The following is a 17,856-nucleotide window of genomic DNA, read 5'->3' on the forward strand; positions in this document are numbered from 1 at the left end:
GCCACGAGGGCTCCAGCGTTGCCCACCCTGCCCGTGGTCATGGTCCACAGTGCTGCAGCTGCTACTCAGAGGCAGCCTACTGAACGGCCAGGCCTGAGCTCTGGGCTGTTCGCTCCCCCAGCCCTGGCCTCACCTGCTCGTCTTCGGGGCTGGCAGCTTCCCCGTGGCCCCCAGGAACCGCTGCAGCCCAGCTCTCTGGGCTCTGCTCCTGGCCTTGGGCCTCGCTCCTTCCCTCTGTTCTGGGCGGCAGGGAGCCCAGTGGGCAGGAGGGCCTTCCCTGGGAGGCCGGCCGAGGGGGTGTGGTGGCTGGGAGAGTGAGGGCACCGTCCACGCAGCTTGGAAGACCCGAGAGGAAAACGGCAGGGCTGGTGGCCACCGTTGGGTCATGGAGTCACTGCCCAGGGAGTGTGCTTGCTGTGTGTGAATGCGGTGTGAATTGGAGCTTCCTCTGCACCCGACACTTCAATGCTGGGTCTTTCTTTTCCCTACAAAGTTAAAGCATCGGGTCCTTCTGCCCTTCATTTTCATGCTGCACTCCTGCTGTTGGAGGCTGCTGGTTCCCTGGTGTCCTTGGGGGAGACGACCAGGGTCACCAGGCGTCAGTGCTGAAAGCTGCTTTTTCTTCTTGTGGGTTTTTTTTTTTCTTAGTCTAGCTTTGCTGTTAGTGGGTGTTACATACACTGTTGCTTTTGAAAGGGGCTTGTGGTCAAGGGTGGGGTGCTGTCCACCTGTCCCTAGAGAGTCACTGGGAATGAGAGGCTTCAGAGGCCATGGGAGCCTTGCAGCGGTGCCTCACGCTTACTTTGTGCCGCTGTGCTGAGAAGACCGGTGATGCTTTTGACACAATGATTTGCCCTTGGTGTTTGCTTCCCTCTGTGGCTCAAGTGCCTGGATTCTGGCCCTGGTTCGGTGGGGTTTACAGCTAACATCTCCTGTACTTCCTTAGGCACTGCTTTCCTGTTTCCAGTTGATCCACGGAACCGTGTGGGCATCTTCTCGCACATGTCTTGTTTTTAGTCATTTCCTTTATGTTTTTTAGAATTTTTTAGAATTTTAGAAATTTGTTTCCCTTCATGTCGTGGAATGGATGTACCATTCTGTTGTCTATGAAAGGGTCGAGACTATTCTTTAGTATCATTTGATTCCTTTAAAATTGATCATCACCTGACAGAGTTAACTTCTATTTTATGCCCTTGGGGTGTTTAGCTGCTATCACGGTAAAACTGCATGTTAACTTGGGGAATATTACTGGTTTCCTCTCATTACTTATGCTGTTGAGCACTGGTGTATCAGTGCATTGTTTGTGGTTTCGTCAGGTACAGAAAGTTACCCTGGAGAAGCAGGTACAGATTTCGTGTGTCCTGAGATCAGTTGATACTCAGATACTTCTTGTGTATGTTGCCTTTAGGAAGGGCATCTTTCCTACTGTGTTTTACGGCTTCTGACAGTTAGGGAAGCAGTTAATTAATTATGAAAGTAATAAAAGCAAGTTCTAGAAAATCTGGAAAACAAAATTATTCAGGTTTCATCACTATTAGTATCTTGTTGAATTTCCAATTAAAAAATTACCTTTGCGGGATCCCTGGGTGGCGCAGCGGTTTGGCGCCTGCCTTTGGCCCAGGGAGCGATCCTGGAGACCTGGGATCAAATCCCACGTCGGGCTTCTGGTGCATGGAGCCTGCTTCTCCCTCTGCCTGTGTCTCTGCCTCTCTCTCTCTCACTGTGTGCCTATCATAAATAATTAAAATAAAATAAAAAAATAAAAAATAAAAAAAAAATTACCTTTGCAGTTGACTAGATCATTTTAACCATTGGAAAATACTTGGCCACTGTAACAGGTGAATTACAAATATATATGTGTAAAAATAAATTCCTTCCCTAATTCTGTAGCTGATAGTATATACTGCGGATAATCTCCTCACGTATCTTCCTTGCGTGCTCACATGCAGACACACACACACACAGCTTTTAAAAATCGACACATGGTCCAGGTTCTGTGAAAGTACCCTTTATCAGGTACAGTTCAGTGTTTTTAGTGTATTTATAAGGCTGCACAGCCAGCCTCAGTGTCTCATTCTAGCACATCATTTTTATCCCAAAAAGAGCTGCTCTCCCCATTTCCCCACTAACTTCCCAGCCGTAGGTAACCACCATCCTTCGCTGTCAGTCTATAGTTTTGCCAGTTGTGACATTTTGTGTACTTGGAATTATGCTTCTTTCACTCAGCATAGTGTTTTCTAGGTTCATCCATCTTTGTAGCAAGTACCAGGACCTCGTTCCTTGTGCCGGCTGAGAAGGACCTCATTGTGTGGATGCACTGCCATCTATTAGGTCACTGTTTAATGGATGTGTGGGTTGTCTGTATGAGTCATGGTGCTGTGAATATTTGTGTACTCATGTCTGCATGGATGCCGTTTTCACTTCTCTTGTGCACACTCCTAGGGGTGGATATTGGAGTCTTACGGTAGCTCTGTGTTTAGCCTTTGGATTTGCTGCCAGACTTCCAGAGCAGCTGCCCCTTGTGCACCAGCACTATGTGGAGGTTCCAGTTTCTCTGCAGCCTTGCAGCGCTTGTTATCATCTTTGTGGTTATAGCCATCCTAATGGTTCAGATTAGCATTTCCCAGTGACTACAAATATTGTGTTTTTTTTTTTTTTCATGTGCTTATTGACCATTTGTATATCTTCTTTGGAGAAAGGCCTATTCAGACCCTTTACTCATTTTTTAATTGGGTTATCTTTTTATTGTTAGAAGCGTTCTTTATATATTCTGGATACGACACCCGTATCAGATAAATGATTTGCCAGTATTTTCTCTCATTCAGTGAGTTCCCTTTTCTCTTTCTTGATGGTATCCTTTGATGTACAAAGTCTTTAATTTTGATGAGATGTGATTTATCGCATTTTTTTTCTTGCATGTGCATGGTGTCGTATTTAAGAAACTATTGTCTAGCCCAAGATCTTGGTATTTCCTTCCTTCCTTTCCTTTCCTTTCCTTTCCTTTCCTTTCCTTTTCCTTTCCTTTTCCTTTCCTTTTCCTTTCCTTTTCCTTTCCTTTCTTTTCCTTTCTCCTTCCTTCCTTCCTTCCTTCCTTCCTTCCTTCCTTCCTTCCTTCCTTCCTTCCTTCCTTCCTTCCTTTTTTATCTTGGTATTGTCTTTAAAGAGTTCTAGAATCTTGGCTCTTGCATTCTCTGCCTTTTCTGAATTCACTTCTGTGTGTCTGAGGCCGTGGTTCATGTGGATATCCAGTAGTTCCGGCACCATTTCTTGAAAAGACTGTTCTTCCCTCATTTAATGGACTTGGTTTCCTTGTGGAGAAGCAGTTGGCCTTGAACTTAGGAGTTTATTTTTGCACCCTCAGTCTTAATCTGTTGAATCTCTGTTTGTCCTTACACTAGTACTGTACTGTGTGGAGCACTGTGGCTGTTAGTAAGCTTTGAGATTGGGAAGTCTGAGTCTTCCGATTGATTTTCCTCTTTTCAGATCTTTATGGCAGTTTTTCTTTTTTTGAGAGAGAGAGAGAACAAGCCCATTCTATAGGTGGAGGGCAGAGGAGGGACTAACTCAAGCATACTTCCCACTGATCACGGATCCTGCTGTGGTGCTCGATCTTGGGATCTAAGATCATGAACTGAGCAGAGATCCAGTTGGGCACATAACCGACTGCACCACCCAGGCGCCCTGTTTTGGCTGCTCTGTCCTTATATTTCCATGTAGATTTTAGGATCAGCTTGTCCATTTCTGCACAGAAGCCAGTTGCAGGAATTGGTAGGTACTGCGCTGGCCGTGAATCTATTTGGGGAGTGTTGCCCTCTTCATATGGTATGTCTTTTAGCCCATGAACCTGAGATACTTTTTTATCTTATTTGTTCTTCTTTGGTTCTTTTCACCACGTTTTGTTGGAGATTCAGTTTTGTGGGTTTTTTTTTTTTTTTTTCTGTTAAATTTGTTTCTGAGCATTTTATTCTTTTTTTTTTTTTTTTTTTTTTTTAAGGATTTTACTTATTTATTCTTGAGAGACACGGAGAGAGAGGCAGAGATACAGGCAGAGGGAGAAGCAGACTCCATGCAGGGAGCCCAACATGGGACTCGATCTCGGGTCTCCAGAATCACACCCCGGGCTGAAGGCGGCACTAAACCGCTGTGCCACTGGGGCTGCCCCCTTATTCTTTTTTTTTTTTTAAAGACTTCATTAAGTAATCCGTACATCCAACATGGGGTTTGCATTCATAGGCTAGAGATCCAGATCGAATGCAGTGTGGACTGAGCCACTGGGCACCCCTTTGATGCTGTTGTAAATGAAATTGTTTTCTTAATGCCTCTCAAGTTGTTTGTTGCTGCTGTGTAGAAATACAGTTGATTTTTGCACATTGGTTTTGTAAGTTGCAACTTCGTTTAACTTAACTCTAAAGATTTAGTAGATTCTTAAGGATTTTATGTATTTACACAAGGTTGTATCATCTGATGCAATTTGAGTGCATTTCGCTTGTTTAGTTTCTTGCCTCATTGCCCTGCCTGGTGCCTCTGGCACAACACTAAGTAGAAGCTTGAGAGCGGCCCCTGTTCTGGCCCCTAGTCCTGGGCACAGTGCTCAGGCTCACCGTTAAGTGTGACGGGAGTTGGGGGCCTCTTCCTTCTGCTGTCCTCAATTGGAACATCCTCTACTGCCTTCTAGAGGCAGTGACCCTGAGAGGAAGCTGTTGGGAACTCCTAGCTTCCCTGATTTCCTGGGATCCAGACGATCTTGGGATAAGGGACTTTCAGTGCCACGGGCAGATGGTTTGCCCAAGACCGAGTGGGACTCCGGCGCTGAAGGGAGGAGAGCCCTGGGCACCACGCAGGATGCCTGGGCCTCGCCTCGGATCTGGGGCACCTCAGGTTGGCGGTGCCTCTCGCCCTGGGCAGGCAGCTTTGCCTTCCTGGGGTCCCCAGAATGCACAGGTGTGGCTCCGGGTCAGATGCCCATTCTGCATCTCACTGATGTTCCTTACCTTTTTTCTGGTTCTTGCCTCCCCTCTACTTTCTCTCCTCTTTAGCTGCGCCCCAGTTTCTTCTTTCTTCTTTCTGTTTGGGTTTTGGTTTGTTTTTTTAAGATTGTATTTGAGAGAGAGTGTGAGCACAAGCAGGGGCAGAGACAGAGGGAGCAGCAGACTACCCGCTGAGCAGGGAGCCTGACGAATCCTAGGGCCCAGGATCGTGACCTGAGCCGAAGGCAGACGCTCACCTACTGAGCACCCCAGGTGCCCTGTTTTTTTTTTTTCCCATGAAGTTCATGTGTTTTTATCTGCTGGTCCTCGTGTTGAGTTGGCTTTTCTTCACTATCGTTACTCATTTCCACAAGCTCTCTGTTTTCTGAGGGGTACTGTTGCTGCTGCTCTTCTTATCTCCAGGCTCAGTGTCCTCTTGTGGTGAGAGGGTGGCCACACAGCTGCGTCCCTGCCCCCGGTGCCCCCCGGGGTGTGGGGGTGGGGACAGCCCCCTCCTCCTGGGCACGCGCCTCACCCCTCCCTGCACTTAGCTCTCGGTTCTCTCCCTAAGGGGGCTCACGTCCTACTTCGGTAGACCTTGGGGCTTCTGCAGTATGCATCGGTTACTTTTTAAGCTTGTTTTTCAATTTAGAAAAGAATTTTTAAAACTTAACTTTGTCTTAACTTTGTGATAACAGTTTGAACTAAGAATTCCTGACTTATTTTTTTTTTTTTTTTATTTTAAAGCCTGAATTAAACCTTTTTCCTACTCTTGACTGGGTCTTGTTTCTATATTTGTTTCTAATGCTTATGTGTCGAGAACACATGTTTTGTTTGCAGAATCAGACCAAATCCAGGCAAGTTTAAAAACAGTATAACTTATTTTGAGATAATCGACTCTTCATCTTCCTGGGATCATGGATGAAGGAGGCTCCTCTACCCCTAAATGTTAACATGTCCTGGCAAACATGTTCATTTAACCTTACAGTTTCTTGAGTGCTTTACAGAATGGTGATGACAGGTGCATGTGTGCGCCTCACCTGCTCACAGAAGTGAAGGAGCCGTGTGCCCAGGGGCCCAGTTGTAGACCAGTCTGCTGGGAAAACGCTCAGGCATTCTGGGGGGCAGGGGCGGGTGGATCTGCAGGAACACCCTCTACATGCCAGCTGCTCGGCCCCCCCGGGGTTCCCCAGGCCTGCTGTACTGACGTCACAGTCTGTTCAGAGCTCTCCTCCGGGGCCACTGTCAATGGGATCCATCCGTCTTCGGAGGATTGGGCTACTGACCCCGTGAGAGTGAGCAGCTGGGCCAGGGCAGTGCAGGAGAGGTGGGCACTGCAGCTCGCAGCGTGAGGAGTGGTTGGGAGGCTGGGTGTAAAGCGGGCTGAGTTGACATTGTGGGGGAGCGCGTGCTGCTGTCGTGGGGGTGGGGTGGAGAGAGGTGTCCCGTGGGTTTAGGGCAGTGTTGTCACACTGGGTCATCCCTCACCAGGCCTCCTGGCACCCTGGCTTCTCTGCATGTGCTCTGCATGTTTGGCCCTGTGGCTGTGTTGCAGGCCGTGTCCCTCCGGCAGGTGGATGTGGGAGGGCCCACTGGGGTTCTCTCGAGTGTAGTCGTTTGTCTCTTGGGCTGTCTGTTGAGAAATGGAGTAGTAGAGCTGGTCGTGACTTGTTTGATCTTGGATGACGAGGGAAGGAGAACTGAGTTAAAGGAAGGAGTTCAGCGTTCACTTGATGTGTTTGTGTAGCAGGTTATCTCGTTTTCGTTGGAAGATGTGTATTTTACAATCCTGTGCTTGTGAAATATCTGGAATGCTCTTTCGCTTGCTAAAATAATTGGCATGATGTAAGAAAAAGTCTCACTATACCACACTTTCATTGTCAATTCATTATAACAGCGTGCAGTAAATACTGATGGTGTTTACGTTGGCTGATCATCTATACAGATTGTCTCAGGTATTCCTGTAATTTGCATTAAAATCTATCAAAGAAGGACAGCTGGGTGACTCAGTGGTTGATAGTCCCACGTCGGACTCCCTGCAGGGACCCTGCTTCTCCCTCTGCCTGTGTCTCTGCCTCTTTCTCTCTCTGTGTCTGTTTGAATAAATAAATTTAAAAATCTATTTAAAAAAGCCTATCAAATCATTCATGGGCATTTTATGAGGGACTTCCCGCACCTTCATTTATTTTGGGTAAATAAAGAATCATCTGGTATTTTTAATTGTGCTACAAAACTAAAATGTTAAAAGCAGATTATCAAAATATACTTGTTACAGAATTTTGTATTCAGTCCTGACAGTGGTGGGCAGAGTCTCTGGGTGAGCAGAGTGGGTGGGTGCTACTGGCTGCAGGCATCAGTGCCCTTGAAGTCCCTGGAGGAGGCCGGCTAGCTAGTCCTGTCTCCACCGGTCCCTCTGTGCACCTCACGCTTTGGTGGGCCATGGGAGAGACCTCCATGTGGGAGGGCTCCAGGCGATGTTTGATGCCAGAGCTGTGGCTTGTGTTAAACAAGACATTGTGAGGAAAGTATGAAGAGCACTTACATGCCAGGAGAAGGTGTTTGTGAACTGTGAAGCCAACAGAGTTCTTTTCCCACGATTATAGGGCCCTTATGCAAACCCGGGAAAGCACCAACAGAAGCCTTGGCAGGAGTGTCACAGAAGTGAGGGGATGTGTCCAGTAAGCGTGGACACACGGGAACAGGAGTGTAGGTTGCACTGGGACTCTGTCTCCGTGTGCTTGGTGGGCAGGGGCCTGGGGGTCAGCAGGGACCCTCCTGGCATGCTGCAGGGCTGGGTTGTGGAGCAGCCTTGGAAATCCGAAGGCGACCTCCTGGCAGGATGCTTCCCCCAGCTGGGTGCACAGGCAGGACAGGACACCCCCACCCCCACCCCAGGTTTTCATAATTCCACAAAGGAAGAGAACCACACCATCAGCACCCACAAAGCTTCCCTGTTTCCTCACCTGGCATTCCATCCCTGTTTCATCTCTCTCCCTACCCCAGATTTTGTTTTGGTTTTGACAAATCTAGAAATCATGAAATGTCCCCCATACATACTTCAGTAAAAAAAAAAAAAAAAAAAAAAAAAAAGGGACCGAAGTTTTAATGTAACTGTCATGAATTTCATACAGTCACCTGATGCCCTGTCTGTGTTCACTTCCTGATGGTCTCAGAGTGCCTTCTCAGGGTGCGTTTTTCAGATCAGCGTTCCAACAGATCCCAGTGTCGTGTTTGGTTGCTGCATCTTCTAAGCCTCCTGATTTAGAGTACCTCCACTTCCCTCTTTAATCTCTTGCTGGGTTTTTCTTTTTGGATCCTGAGATCATGACCTGAGCTGAAGGTAGTGTCTTCATCCACTGAGCCCCCCAGGTGCCCCTAATGTCTTGCTATTGATTTGTAAAGAAACTTGGAACTTTGTTACACTTTCCCACATTCTGCAGTTGGCAACCAGCGCATTCATGATCCCGGTGACCTGTACCCTGGTGTGATGCACTGGGTTTTAGGCCCCATGTTGGGGGTTATCACAAAGATGAGGACCTCGCAGGAACCGCCGGGTGTCTGGCATTGTGGACATTGGTGTTCTGGACCATTCCATGGGCAGGCCCTCCCGTTGCCGTCAGCCCTTCAGCCAGCACCAGTGGCCACCAAGAACTGCTGCCCAGAAGCAGGTTTCCAGTGCAGGTTACAAAATGGTGATTTTCTCATGTTCGTGTACCTTCTTCATTTATTGACTAGAGTCCTCATGGAGGAACTTGGCTTTCTGAAACTCTGGTTCCTGCAGAATCAATTAATTTTCAGATCGAGTTGTACTCTCATCAAGGGGACTGATGGGCTTTTGTTTCATGAGCTTCTGGACCTTTGGATACATGACACATTTCAGTCTTTTGTGGACACTTTTGGGGGGGGGCAGAGAGCCCCAAGCAGACTCCATGCCCAGCACGAGGCTTGATTTCAAAACCCTGAGATTGTGACCTGTTCTGAAATCAAGAGTTGGACACCTGCCCAGGCACTCTGACATTGTTCTTTTTTGATGTCCTGTCTTTGGCCAGCAGGGGCCCCTTGGGGGCTTGTGTGTCCCTTTCTTGGGACCCTCCTCATCTTGAATGGTATCCTTTCTCAGGACAGGTGAGCTCAGGCTTTGGTTCCTGTGAGATGGGTGTGAGCCACTCCCATCTGGGAAGACCGACTTCCGGTAGATGCTAGGTGGAGAGAAAATTATTGAAACTGGATTTAAAGAGTTGAAGGGTAGGATACACAGCTTGTCTCCCCTGAGTGCCGCAGAGGGCCAGGAAGCCTCCCTTCCTCGGAAGAGTGGACTGCTAAGCCTGTGTCCTTAGGCAGACTGACTTTCAGGTGGGAATGCATTGAACCAAGACCAAGTGTGAGGGGACAGTGACCCCAGGTAGGAGGGAGACAGTGGGTGTCAGCGAGGCTTCTGGACCGCACAGACCTGGTGTGCAGGGTCCTGAGCCTGGAGCATGGCCCCCGATGCCATGGGCTCCCACTGTTCCAGGAGCTGGGAAGAAATGGGGGGGAGGAGCAGGAGGGTGAATGCGTGCTGCTGGGGTGAGAGGCTGTGAGCAGGTGGGTCTACCTGCTGCAGAGCCCTCTGGGCGGGTCACTGTGCTCAGACTCTGCAGCCCCACCCTTCCTCTCCAAGCTGCACGGGGAGCATGGCGGTCATATCTTGGCGAGACGGGGCCTGTGGACCCACTTCTAGGAGGACTGGTCCTCGTGAGGCTCTTGAAGCAGGGCATTAGCCTCCAGGGTTGGGCTCACCTCTTCCAGCTTGGGAAATACAGGAACCCAGAGAGGAATCCCTGTGTTTGTACCTGCTGTGACACCCGTCTGGGAGCCGAGGTGGTGGGACCAGTGAGCAGAAGGCCGGTAGGAAAGGTAGAGGTACTCGGGGAAGGGAGAGGTTGAACTGCTTCTGTGTGTGCACGCTCAGGCTGCACATGCACAGGCAGGCCCTGGGTACACTCAGGGGAGCCACCCCCACTCCCAGAGCCTGGGGAGGGGCCTGAAGGCGGCCCCGTGGCTCCCTGTAATACACCGTTCCCATGCCCCATGTGCAGTCAAGCCTTCTGCACAGAAGCATTTAGGTTGGGCTGTGACCCCTTCACCCACCACTTTTCATCCTGGCCACTGCTGTTCTGAACTGGGGAAGGCAGGAGGCCCTTCAGTTCCTGCCAGGCACAGGGCCATGGAGGGAGGGAGGGAGGGAGGGGTGGGCTGAGCAGAGTTCCCACCTGTGCAAGGTGGGGCTGGCTGGGGCCACCCGCACTAGCCTCCGGAGCCTGGCCTGGCTTTTCCTTTAATGCGATCAGAACCCTGCCATGGGCCTGATGGCCTCTTCAGACGTGGGCGCTGCAGGGAGGCCTGGCTGCTGACTCATGCTCCCCCCCACCCCCAGTGTACTCCCTGGCAGCTGCAGGGGTGTGGCTACAGGCCTGTCAGGGATGACAAAGCGAGGGGGCCCAGAGCACCTGCACATGACAGGAGGCTTATTTTTACACATTGTTGGCTGGAAATAACCAACTTTATTTAAAGAGAATGTGGATTCCAAGTGTTAAAAAAAAGCACCCAGCAGTGTGCCTGGCTCTGTGGGGAGGAGGCTGCAGGGTCCACTCGGGGTGAGCCAGCCCAGTGCCTGCCTAGCTGCCCCGCCCCGCACTGCAGTGTGACCAGAGCTCCTCTGTAAGCACCCAGCTCCGGGACAGCTCCTTCGGCACAGCTCCACAGGCGCAGGGTGGCCCCTCGAGCAGATGTGGCCTCGTGGCATCTGCTGTGCATTATGGTTGTGTGTGGACACCGGCTGATAGGGGCTCAGTGCAGTGTGTGGGACATAGCCATCCCTCCACTGTGAGAGGTCTTGAGGTTTATTTCTGGATTTGTGCCAAGCGCCAGCCACGTTGGCCTTTATTTTGTATGTTTATTTTTGTGTTCCTATAGCTTTGATGATTTCAGGTAGTTAATATGCACATTTTTAAAGGCCGTGCAGTTAGGCTGAGTCTCCTGGCTCCATGCTGGTCGGGTTTGCTGGAGCTTGTCCATCTGCTGTGAGCTTTAAAGCTTCACTGGCTGCTCAAGCGGGTAGGGGATGCAGGTGCAGGTCCTGGCCACCCTGTCCTGCTGTGCTGGTCTGGTCTCCCTGGGCTTGCTTCAGGTGTCAAGGTGTGAGCAAGCTGGTATGGTCATGGGAGAGCTCCCAGTTGTGGGGCCATGGCACAGATTGCCATCTCCTGTCTTGAAGAGCTGTTTTTTCTCTTGATCAGATGTCCATTTTGGGGCAAAATTGAGTAATGGCTAAAGGTACAGAGAAGAGAAGCAAACTGCTCTGACTCCACCACCCAGAAACCCCACAGACACTCACCAGGCTTGTGCCTGGACACGTACACGCACGTGTGCATTTCTTTTTAGGGAACGGGCCTGGGGGCCGTGCTCAGAGCTGTGCACAGAGCTGTGCACAGGTATGTACTGTGGTGGCCCTGCCCGGGATGCCCTGCCTTGACCTCTCCTGCCTCTTCCACCCTACTCTGTGGGGCTGTCTTTCGAGCTCCCTTCCAGACTGGGTAGGGCCCTCCTGGCCCCTTTGAGCTTCTGCAGAGGCGGACAGCCCTCACCTCCGTGGCCCGCAGCTGCATGGTGGTGCTCGCAGCATCATCCCTCTGTGTGCATCTTCGCGTCCCGGTCTCCCCCTTGAGAAGGACACCGAGTGGATCAGGGCCCCCGACGACCTCATTTTAACTTTGAAATAAGGCGTTCTGAGGTGCTGCTGGAGGTTAGGATAACAGAATTTGGGGTATCACACTTCAGCCCTTGATGGCAGCCAGTTACTAGCCCCAAGGGTTGGACTGTGATGAACACCCAGTCTCACATAGAAAGCGTGTGAGGCGTACCTACAGGAGTTAAACTGTTCTCATCCGAGATTGGGGGCTGATGGGGTGTGTGCATCTTCATCTGTACACATGAAGACACACAGCAGGCCGGGTCTCCCCATGGGTGTGTTCATGGGGCTCCCTAAGGGCTGGAGAAGGCGGCCAAGCTGCACTTGTTAGTATGTCCTCCTCCACGACTGGGCTTCTGTCTTTAATTAATTTTTTTTTTTGAAGATTTTATTTGTTCATGAGAGACACAGAGAGAGGCAGAGACACAGGCAGAGGGAAGATGCAGGCTCCATGCAGGGAGCTCGATGGGGAACTCGATCCCGGATCCCAGGATCGCACCCTGGGCCAAATGCAGATGCTCAACCACTGAGCCACCCCAGGCGTCCCCTGTCTTTAATTTAGTTGTAAAATTCCCCATAGTGGGTTTGTGAGTCCACACTTATTTTTATAATGCTATTTATGCTCTTAGCAGCAGCCTGACGTTTAACAGCAAATGTTTTGCAGTATTTTACTTGTAACATTGCTTGGCCAGGCCTGTCTGCCTCTGTGCCGGGCTGGCCCCGCAGTTAGTGGGGTGTGGCTGGTGGATTTCCAGGCATGCTACTCACCTCTTAGAGCCTGTGGTTTGGTGTGCAGTGCAGTATTTACCAGGAGAAAGCTGGAATTGTGGTTGGGTTAGGGTGCAAGCTGAGAAGTTGTGGCTGAAGTTGGTCTACGTTTTTGTGAAGACAGGCCTTGCCGAGCAATTTGTGAGAAAGCAGGAGCCTTGGGTCTTTATGACCGAGGTCCTGTGGTTGAGGGACTGGCCTGCTTTCTGAGCCTGGTGAAGTCTGGTAGGCCCAGCTATGCTGTGGGCCGCAGCTGTGGACGCTGCCCCCCAAGCTGAGGGTACAGCGCTTAGGGGCTCTACAGAGTGTCCCTGTGTCCCCGTGGTTTCCTGGGAGGCCTGAGACTTAGGTGGAACTTCTCAGGAGCTGGAGACCATCTGTGGTCAGGACTCCCGCATGGGGGCGTGCATGGGTGTACGGTGGGGGACCCAGGTGTGCGGTGGGGGGCCTGTGACCCAATCAGCTGTGTGGGCCTGGGTGCATGGGGGAGCTGGGTGCATGGTGGGCGGCACAAGCGTGTGTTGTGAGGGGGCCCACGTGTGTGGCCGGGGGGCCTGTGGCCCAATCAGTTGTGGGGGGCCCAGCATGTGATGGGGTCGTGGTCCCTCGCGTGTGGGCCCAGGTGCCATCTCACCTATCGCTCTTCCCCAGGAGGCAGGAACAGTTCCAGAGAAACCCTGACAGCTACAATGGTGCTGTGCGTGAGAACTACACCTGGTCTCAGGACTACACCGACCTGGAGCTCAAGGTGCCGGTGCCGAAGCACGTGGTGAAGGGCAGGCAGGTAACCACGGGGCTCCCTAGGCTGGGGTCTCCACACGCGGGGTTGGGGGTGGGCTGTGCTGGAGCCGCTGGGCCGGTCTCCGCGTCCCCCTGCAGCCACGGCCGCGCCCCGCCAGCCTGCTGTTGCGCTCGGGCGCACCTGGTGGGTGCTGGATCTGTCCCATGTCATCCTGTGGTGCGTGGCCGGGTGTCCGCACAGGACACCGCAGGGGAGGCGGGGCGGCCGGAGGCCTCTTCCATAAGCAGGTCAGGTGCACGTGGGCGCCCAGGCTCTGAGCTCCCGCGTGGGGCGGGGTCATGGCCGGTGGGGTGGGGGCGCTCACAGCTCCAGTCGCTCTCCCCATCTCCCGGAGCGCGAGCGGAAGTTGAATCTTTCAGCAGCATAGAGAGGTTTCCTCAGGAGCCGCGCGCAGAGCGCCATTGTTGCAGGGTGTCACAAGTAGGGAGGCTTCACTTTAAAGGAAACCCTGTGGTCTGTGAAACGGGACATCACTTTATTAGAATTCCCCCACCATACACCGCGTCCTGGCTATCGGCTTCCCAGGGGCCCGGAGCCGCAGAGCATGCAGCACCTTCCATGTTCTGAGGGCGAGGGTGCGCTGAGGGCTTGCTCGTCCTCTGGTGACACGGGGACTGCCGCGGCCCCCCGCTCCCACCGCGCCCAGACTGGGTCTGGGGGCCGATGGCTGTGTGCAGCCGGGCCGGGCGCAGGGGCCTGAGCCTGCGATGCTCCTGCTGCTCCGAGAGCCGCGCTGCAGGCAGCCTTCCCAGAGAAGGCCCAAAGCGCGGGAGCAGGATCTCGTGCGTGAGGGGCACCGGCGTTCTCTGGAAATGAGCCCCGTGTGAGGTGGTGCCGGGCCCTGCAGATCCGGTCATGGGTGAGGCGGGCTGGGCAGCGGGGAGCCCTCCAGGCCCCTGTCTCCAGGCCGGCCCAGGCTGCCCGGGCTCCTCCAGGACAGGCGCCCCTGTATTCAGGGCCTGGCTGGCGCCAGCCGCCCCCAAGGGCGGCCTAACCTGGCACGGGCCTCGCGGCTCCGTGGGGCTGCGACTGGCTGTCGGGCGTGGCTGCCCGTCTCCCGTCCCCTCCCTTCCTGTCCTGTCTGAGGAGATCTCACCAAGGCTCAGGGGTCCCTCGTCAGGCCGACTTTGGGACCCCAGTCAGACCCGGTGGCGAGGGCTCGTCCCAAGGTCTGGCTCAGGTGACCGCGGCCCCTCTGGTGCTGGTGGTCAAGGGCGGCTGGTGCAGGCCAACCCTCCTGGGGGTCCCATGCAGGCATCTTGGGGCTCATGCAGAGCGGCTGTGGGTGGGACTCCTGTTGTGGTGGGACTGCCCTGTGCGGGTGAGGGAACTCTGTGCAGCGGTGGCTGTGGACACTGCTGAAGATCGTCACAGCTCCCTGGTCTGCTCTCTGTCTGACTGACCCGTCATCTTCTGGAGCTTTCTCCCAAAGGACTTGCGTCCAGCTCGGCCTAAACTAGTTATTTTCTCTCTGACTCTGGGGACCCAGTGACATGCCTCTCCTGCTGTCGCTGCCTGAATGCGCTCTGCTCGGCCATGGGCACTGGATTACAAGGTCCTGCTGCCCCTCAGCGCATCGCCTGAGGCACAGGCCGTTGTACCTCGGGGTCACATCCATGCCTCTCACATGGGGCGTCGCAACCTCGGGGACAGGTCCTCACTTTCACTGAGGGCAGCCCTAGGGTTCGCCGCCCGGGACCTCTCCTGAGGATGCGAGGGTTCCCGAGGCTGGGCCAGGACTGCTGCTCTGGGCTGGCAGTCCGCGGGCTTGCGCCGCGCAGCCCCCCGGCGAGTGCTGTGCTGCCTCAGGCCCCACCTGGCCGCGTCCTCCCGGCCCTCCGGCCCTCAGTCCTGTGGCCGCACCAGGAGCAGTGATGGAGAGGGGCTTGCTCGGTCCCCACGGGCGGATGGGCTGCAGGGAGCACGGGAGCCGGGAGAGCCGTGGTCCCCGTGAGCGCAGGCTTGTGGCGCCTGCCGGCATGCTCCTGTCAACCTGGCTGCGTTGGTTGTGGCGCCTGCCAGCCATGCTCCTATGCTCCTGTCAGCTGGGCTGCGTCGCCGACCTGAGGGGAGGGCCTTTGCCTTTGGTAGTATTTTTTGTTTACATTACTGTTTCGTTTTGTTTGGTAATTAAAGTGCAGTTGAGGGATCCCTGGGTGGCGCAGCGGTTTAACGCCTGCCTTTGGCCCAGGGCGCGATCCTGGAGACCCGGGATCGAATCCCACGTCGGGCTCCCGGTGCATGGAGCCTGCTTCTCCCTCTGCCTGTGTCTCTGCCTCTCTCTCTCTCACTGTGTGCCTATCATAAATAAATAAAAAATTAAAAAAAAAAAAGTGCAGTTGATGTACCAGCTTCAGATGCCCAATGCGGCAACTTGCTCCTGGTCTGCGTTAGGTCTGGGGAACGCCTGTCACCTCCCTCCAAGGGGTGCCTCTTGTGGTGAGAACTTAGGACTCACTTAGTAACCCCACAGTATGTGTTCTTCCTTCTCTTAAAACTCTGGGGTCTCTCATGTTTTTAGTGATCTAGGAGTTTCAGCCGTGACTAACTTCAAACTTTGGAATAGATGTATTTCGTGTCTCTTGGCTTTTGCTGGTCTAAGGGCTTTTTCCCTCAGAGTTGCGCCTTCTCTCTGGACTGGCTCCCTCCGGCTCTCCCCTGGGGTGCCTGTCATAGCTCCCTGTCAGCAGTGTTTATTTCTGGGCCTCGTCTGTGGCACCTGTCAGATATCGTCGTGCTGATAGCTGTGGTGGTGGCAGCTCAGTGTGGAAGTCCCCGTTGGGGTGTGGGGGCAGTGGGCTGCGGGTAGCTGTGGGAGGGCTCCTGCACCCCGAGTCTCCCACCGGGGACTCCAGAGCATTGCCTCTCCTGGCTGACTTTTTGTAGAAACAGACTGTCAAGTGTGGCAGAGGACAGGACGGAGCATGTGCATAATGTGTGATGTGCAAGTGTCTGTACTTTCCATGCAGCCTTTTTCTAGTTTATCATTTTGCAGGTGAATCAGAAACCCTCAAGGTGAAGCTCTGGTCCCACGTGTGCGTGAACTGTGCCCAGCGCCCGGCTCCGTGCGCTCTGCCGGGACCACCGCCTGGCTCCCCGTCCTGGCCGCCGTGCAGACGTGGAGCAGGGAGCAGGGGTGGCACGCTCACCGCGGAAGCACTGGGGCGGTTGCAGTGTCTGCCAGGGCTGCTCAGGAACCTGGCATTTTGTTGAAAAGTAGGATTTCAGGGCTGGAACCTGGCACTCCAGACACTGTTAGTCCTAACCTGTCATCTTGTGGATGAAAGCCACAGCTGTAAGCTGCTGAGGCCGCCAGGCAGAGACCAGGACCCAGCCCTGCCCCAGCCCCATCAGACGGTGCCTTTCAGGTGGCACGTGTCATGAGATTTGTTGCAGGGTCCTGGCTGAGTGTGTTGAGGGACGCGCAGATTCCTTTCCTCCTTGACGTGCTGGTTCCTGCCAGAGTTGTGTGGTCTTCGCTAAGGGACGAGGTCCTGCTGGCTGGTGGGCTCACAGCTGTGCCTCACTGTCCGTGTCTTCACTGCAGGAACCTTCCGGAACAGCACCAAGGCTTCTGAGCATGTCTTGTACAGCAGTGCCCAGCCCCTGAGCTTGCTGCAGCTGGTGGAGTTTGTCTGAAAGCTGCGTGCTATGGAGTTCTCTTCTTCGAAGATGTTCAGAACAAATGTAGGAGGGGGTCCCAGGGACAGAGAAGGCTCCTGGGCTCCATATCTGCTTCTGACAGAGTTGGGAGTGCTCAGGACATTGGGCTCCCAGGAGGGTGAATGCGGGTGGCAGAAAGTCTCCATCCTGCCTCTGTCCTCTTGTCCTCCACCAGCCCCTGCCTAGCCTCGGCATCGTGTACCTGCTGCTGAGCTATCCTGGCGGACGTCCGCGTGCATCATGGAGTATGCGTGTGTACTGTCAGAGCCCACCGTCAGCACAGTGGCGCGTTCCCATACCATTCCCACCCTGGCTACCCCATGGCGGTTCTGGTCTCTGGCATTGGCTGCCGTGTCCCCAGTCCTCACGCGGGCCTGCTCGGGCTGCCAGAACCATGAATGTGCAGGGGCCCTGAGCCCACTGCCCCTCACAGCCAGGGCTCCCATCTGCCTTTGCCCCTTCAGTCAGCAAGCTGGTTATTAAACGAGTCCCCGGGTAATTGGCACGGAGGTTATTGCCAGTGTTCTGCTGTTACAGACCTTAAAACCGTGACTACCTTTTAATGAGTTTTAATTTGGGGGCGCCTGGGGGGGCACATTCAGTTAAGCATCCCACTCTTGGTTTTAACTCAGGTCAAGATCTCAGGGTTGTGGGATTGAGCCCTGAATTGGATCCACGCTCAGCGGTAAGTCTGCTGGAGATTGTCTCTCCCCCTCTCCCTCTGCCCCACCCTCCACCTCTACTCAAGCACATGCGGTCTCTTTTCGTGCACACGCTGAAATTAATAAATAAATCTTAAAAAAAAAAAATAGGTCTGGGGATGCCTGGGTGGCTCAGTGGTTGAGTGTCTGCCTTCAGCCCAGGGTGTGATCCTGGGGTCCTGAGGTTGAATCCCATGTCGGGCTCCCTGCAGGGAGCCTGCCACT

The 17,856-nt window shown here is 53.4% G+C and overlaps 1 protein-coding gene across 3 annotated transcripts in view; it reads left to right on the forward strand.

The window, feature by feature from the left end:
* The window catches only part of NUDCD3 (NudC domain containing 3), a 58,602-nt gene that overhangs the window by 22,981 nt on the left and 17,765 nt on the right, over positions 1-17,856 (forward strand). For all 3 annotated transcript variants that reach the window (XM_038559559.1, XM_038559560.1, XM_038559561.1), the window contains exon 3: positions 13,117-13,249. In XM_038559559.1, coding sequence (XP_038415487.1) covers positions 13,117-13,249 — 133 coding nt within the window. The remainder of the gene's footprint in view (positions 1-13,116; positions 13,250-17,856) is intronic.

The sequence above is a fragment of the Canis lupus genome, chromosome 16 (genome assembly GCF_011100685.1).
Source record: "Canis lupus familiaris isolate Mischka breed German Shepherd chromosome 16, alternate assembly UU_Cfam_GSD_1.0, whole genome shotgun sequence".
Classification (NCBI taxonomy): Eukaryota; Metazoa; Chordata; class Mammalia; order Carnivora; family Canidae; genus Canis; species Canis lupus.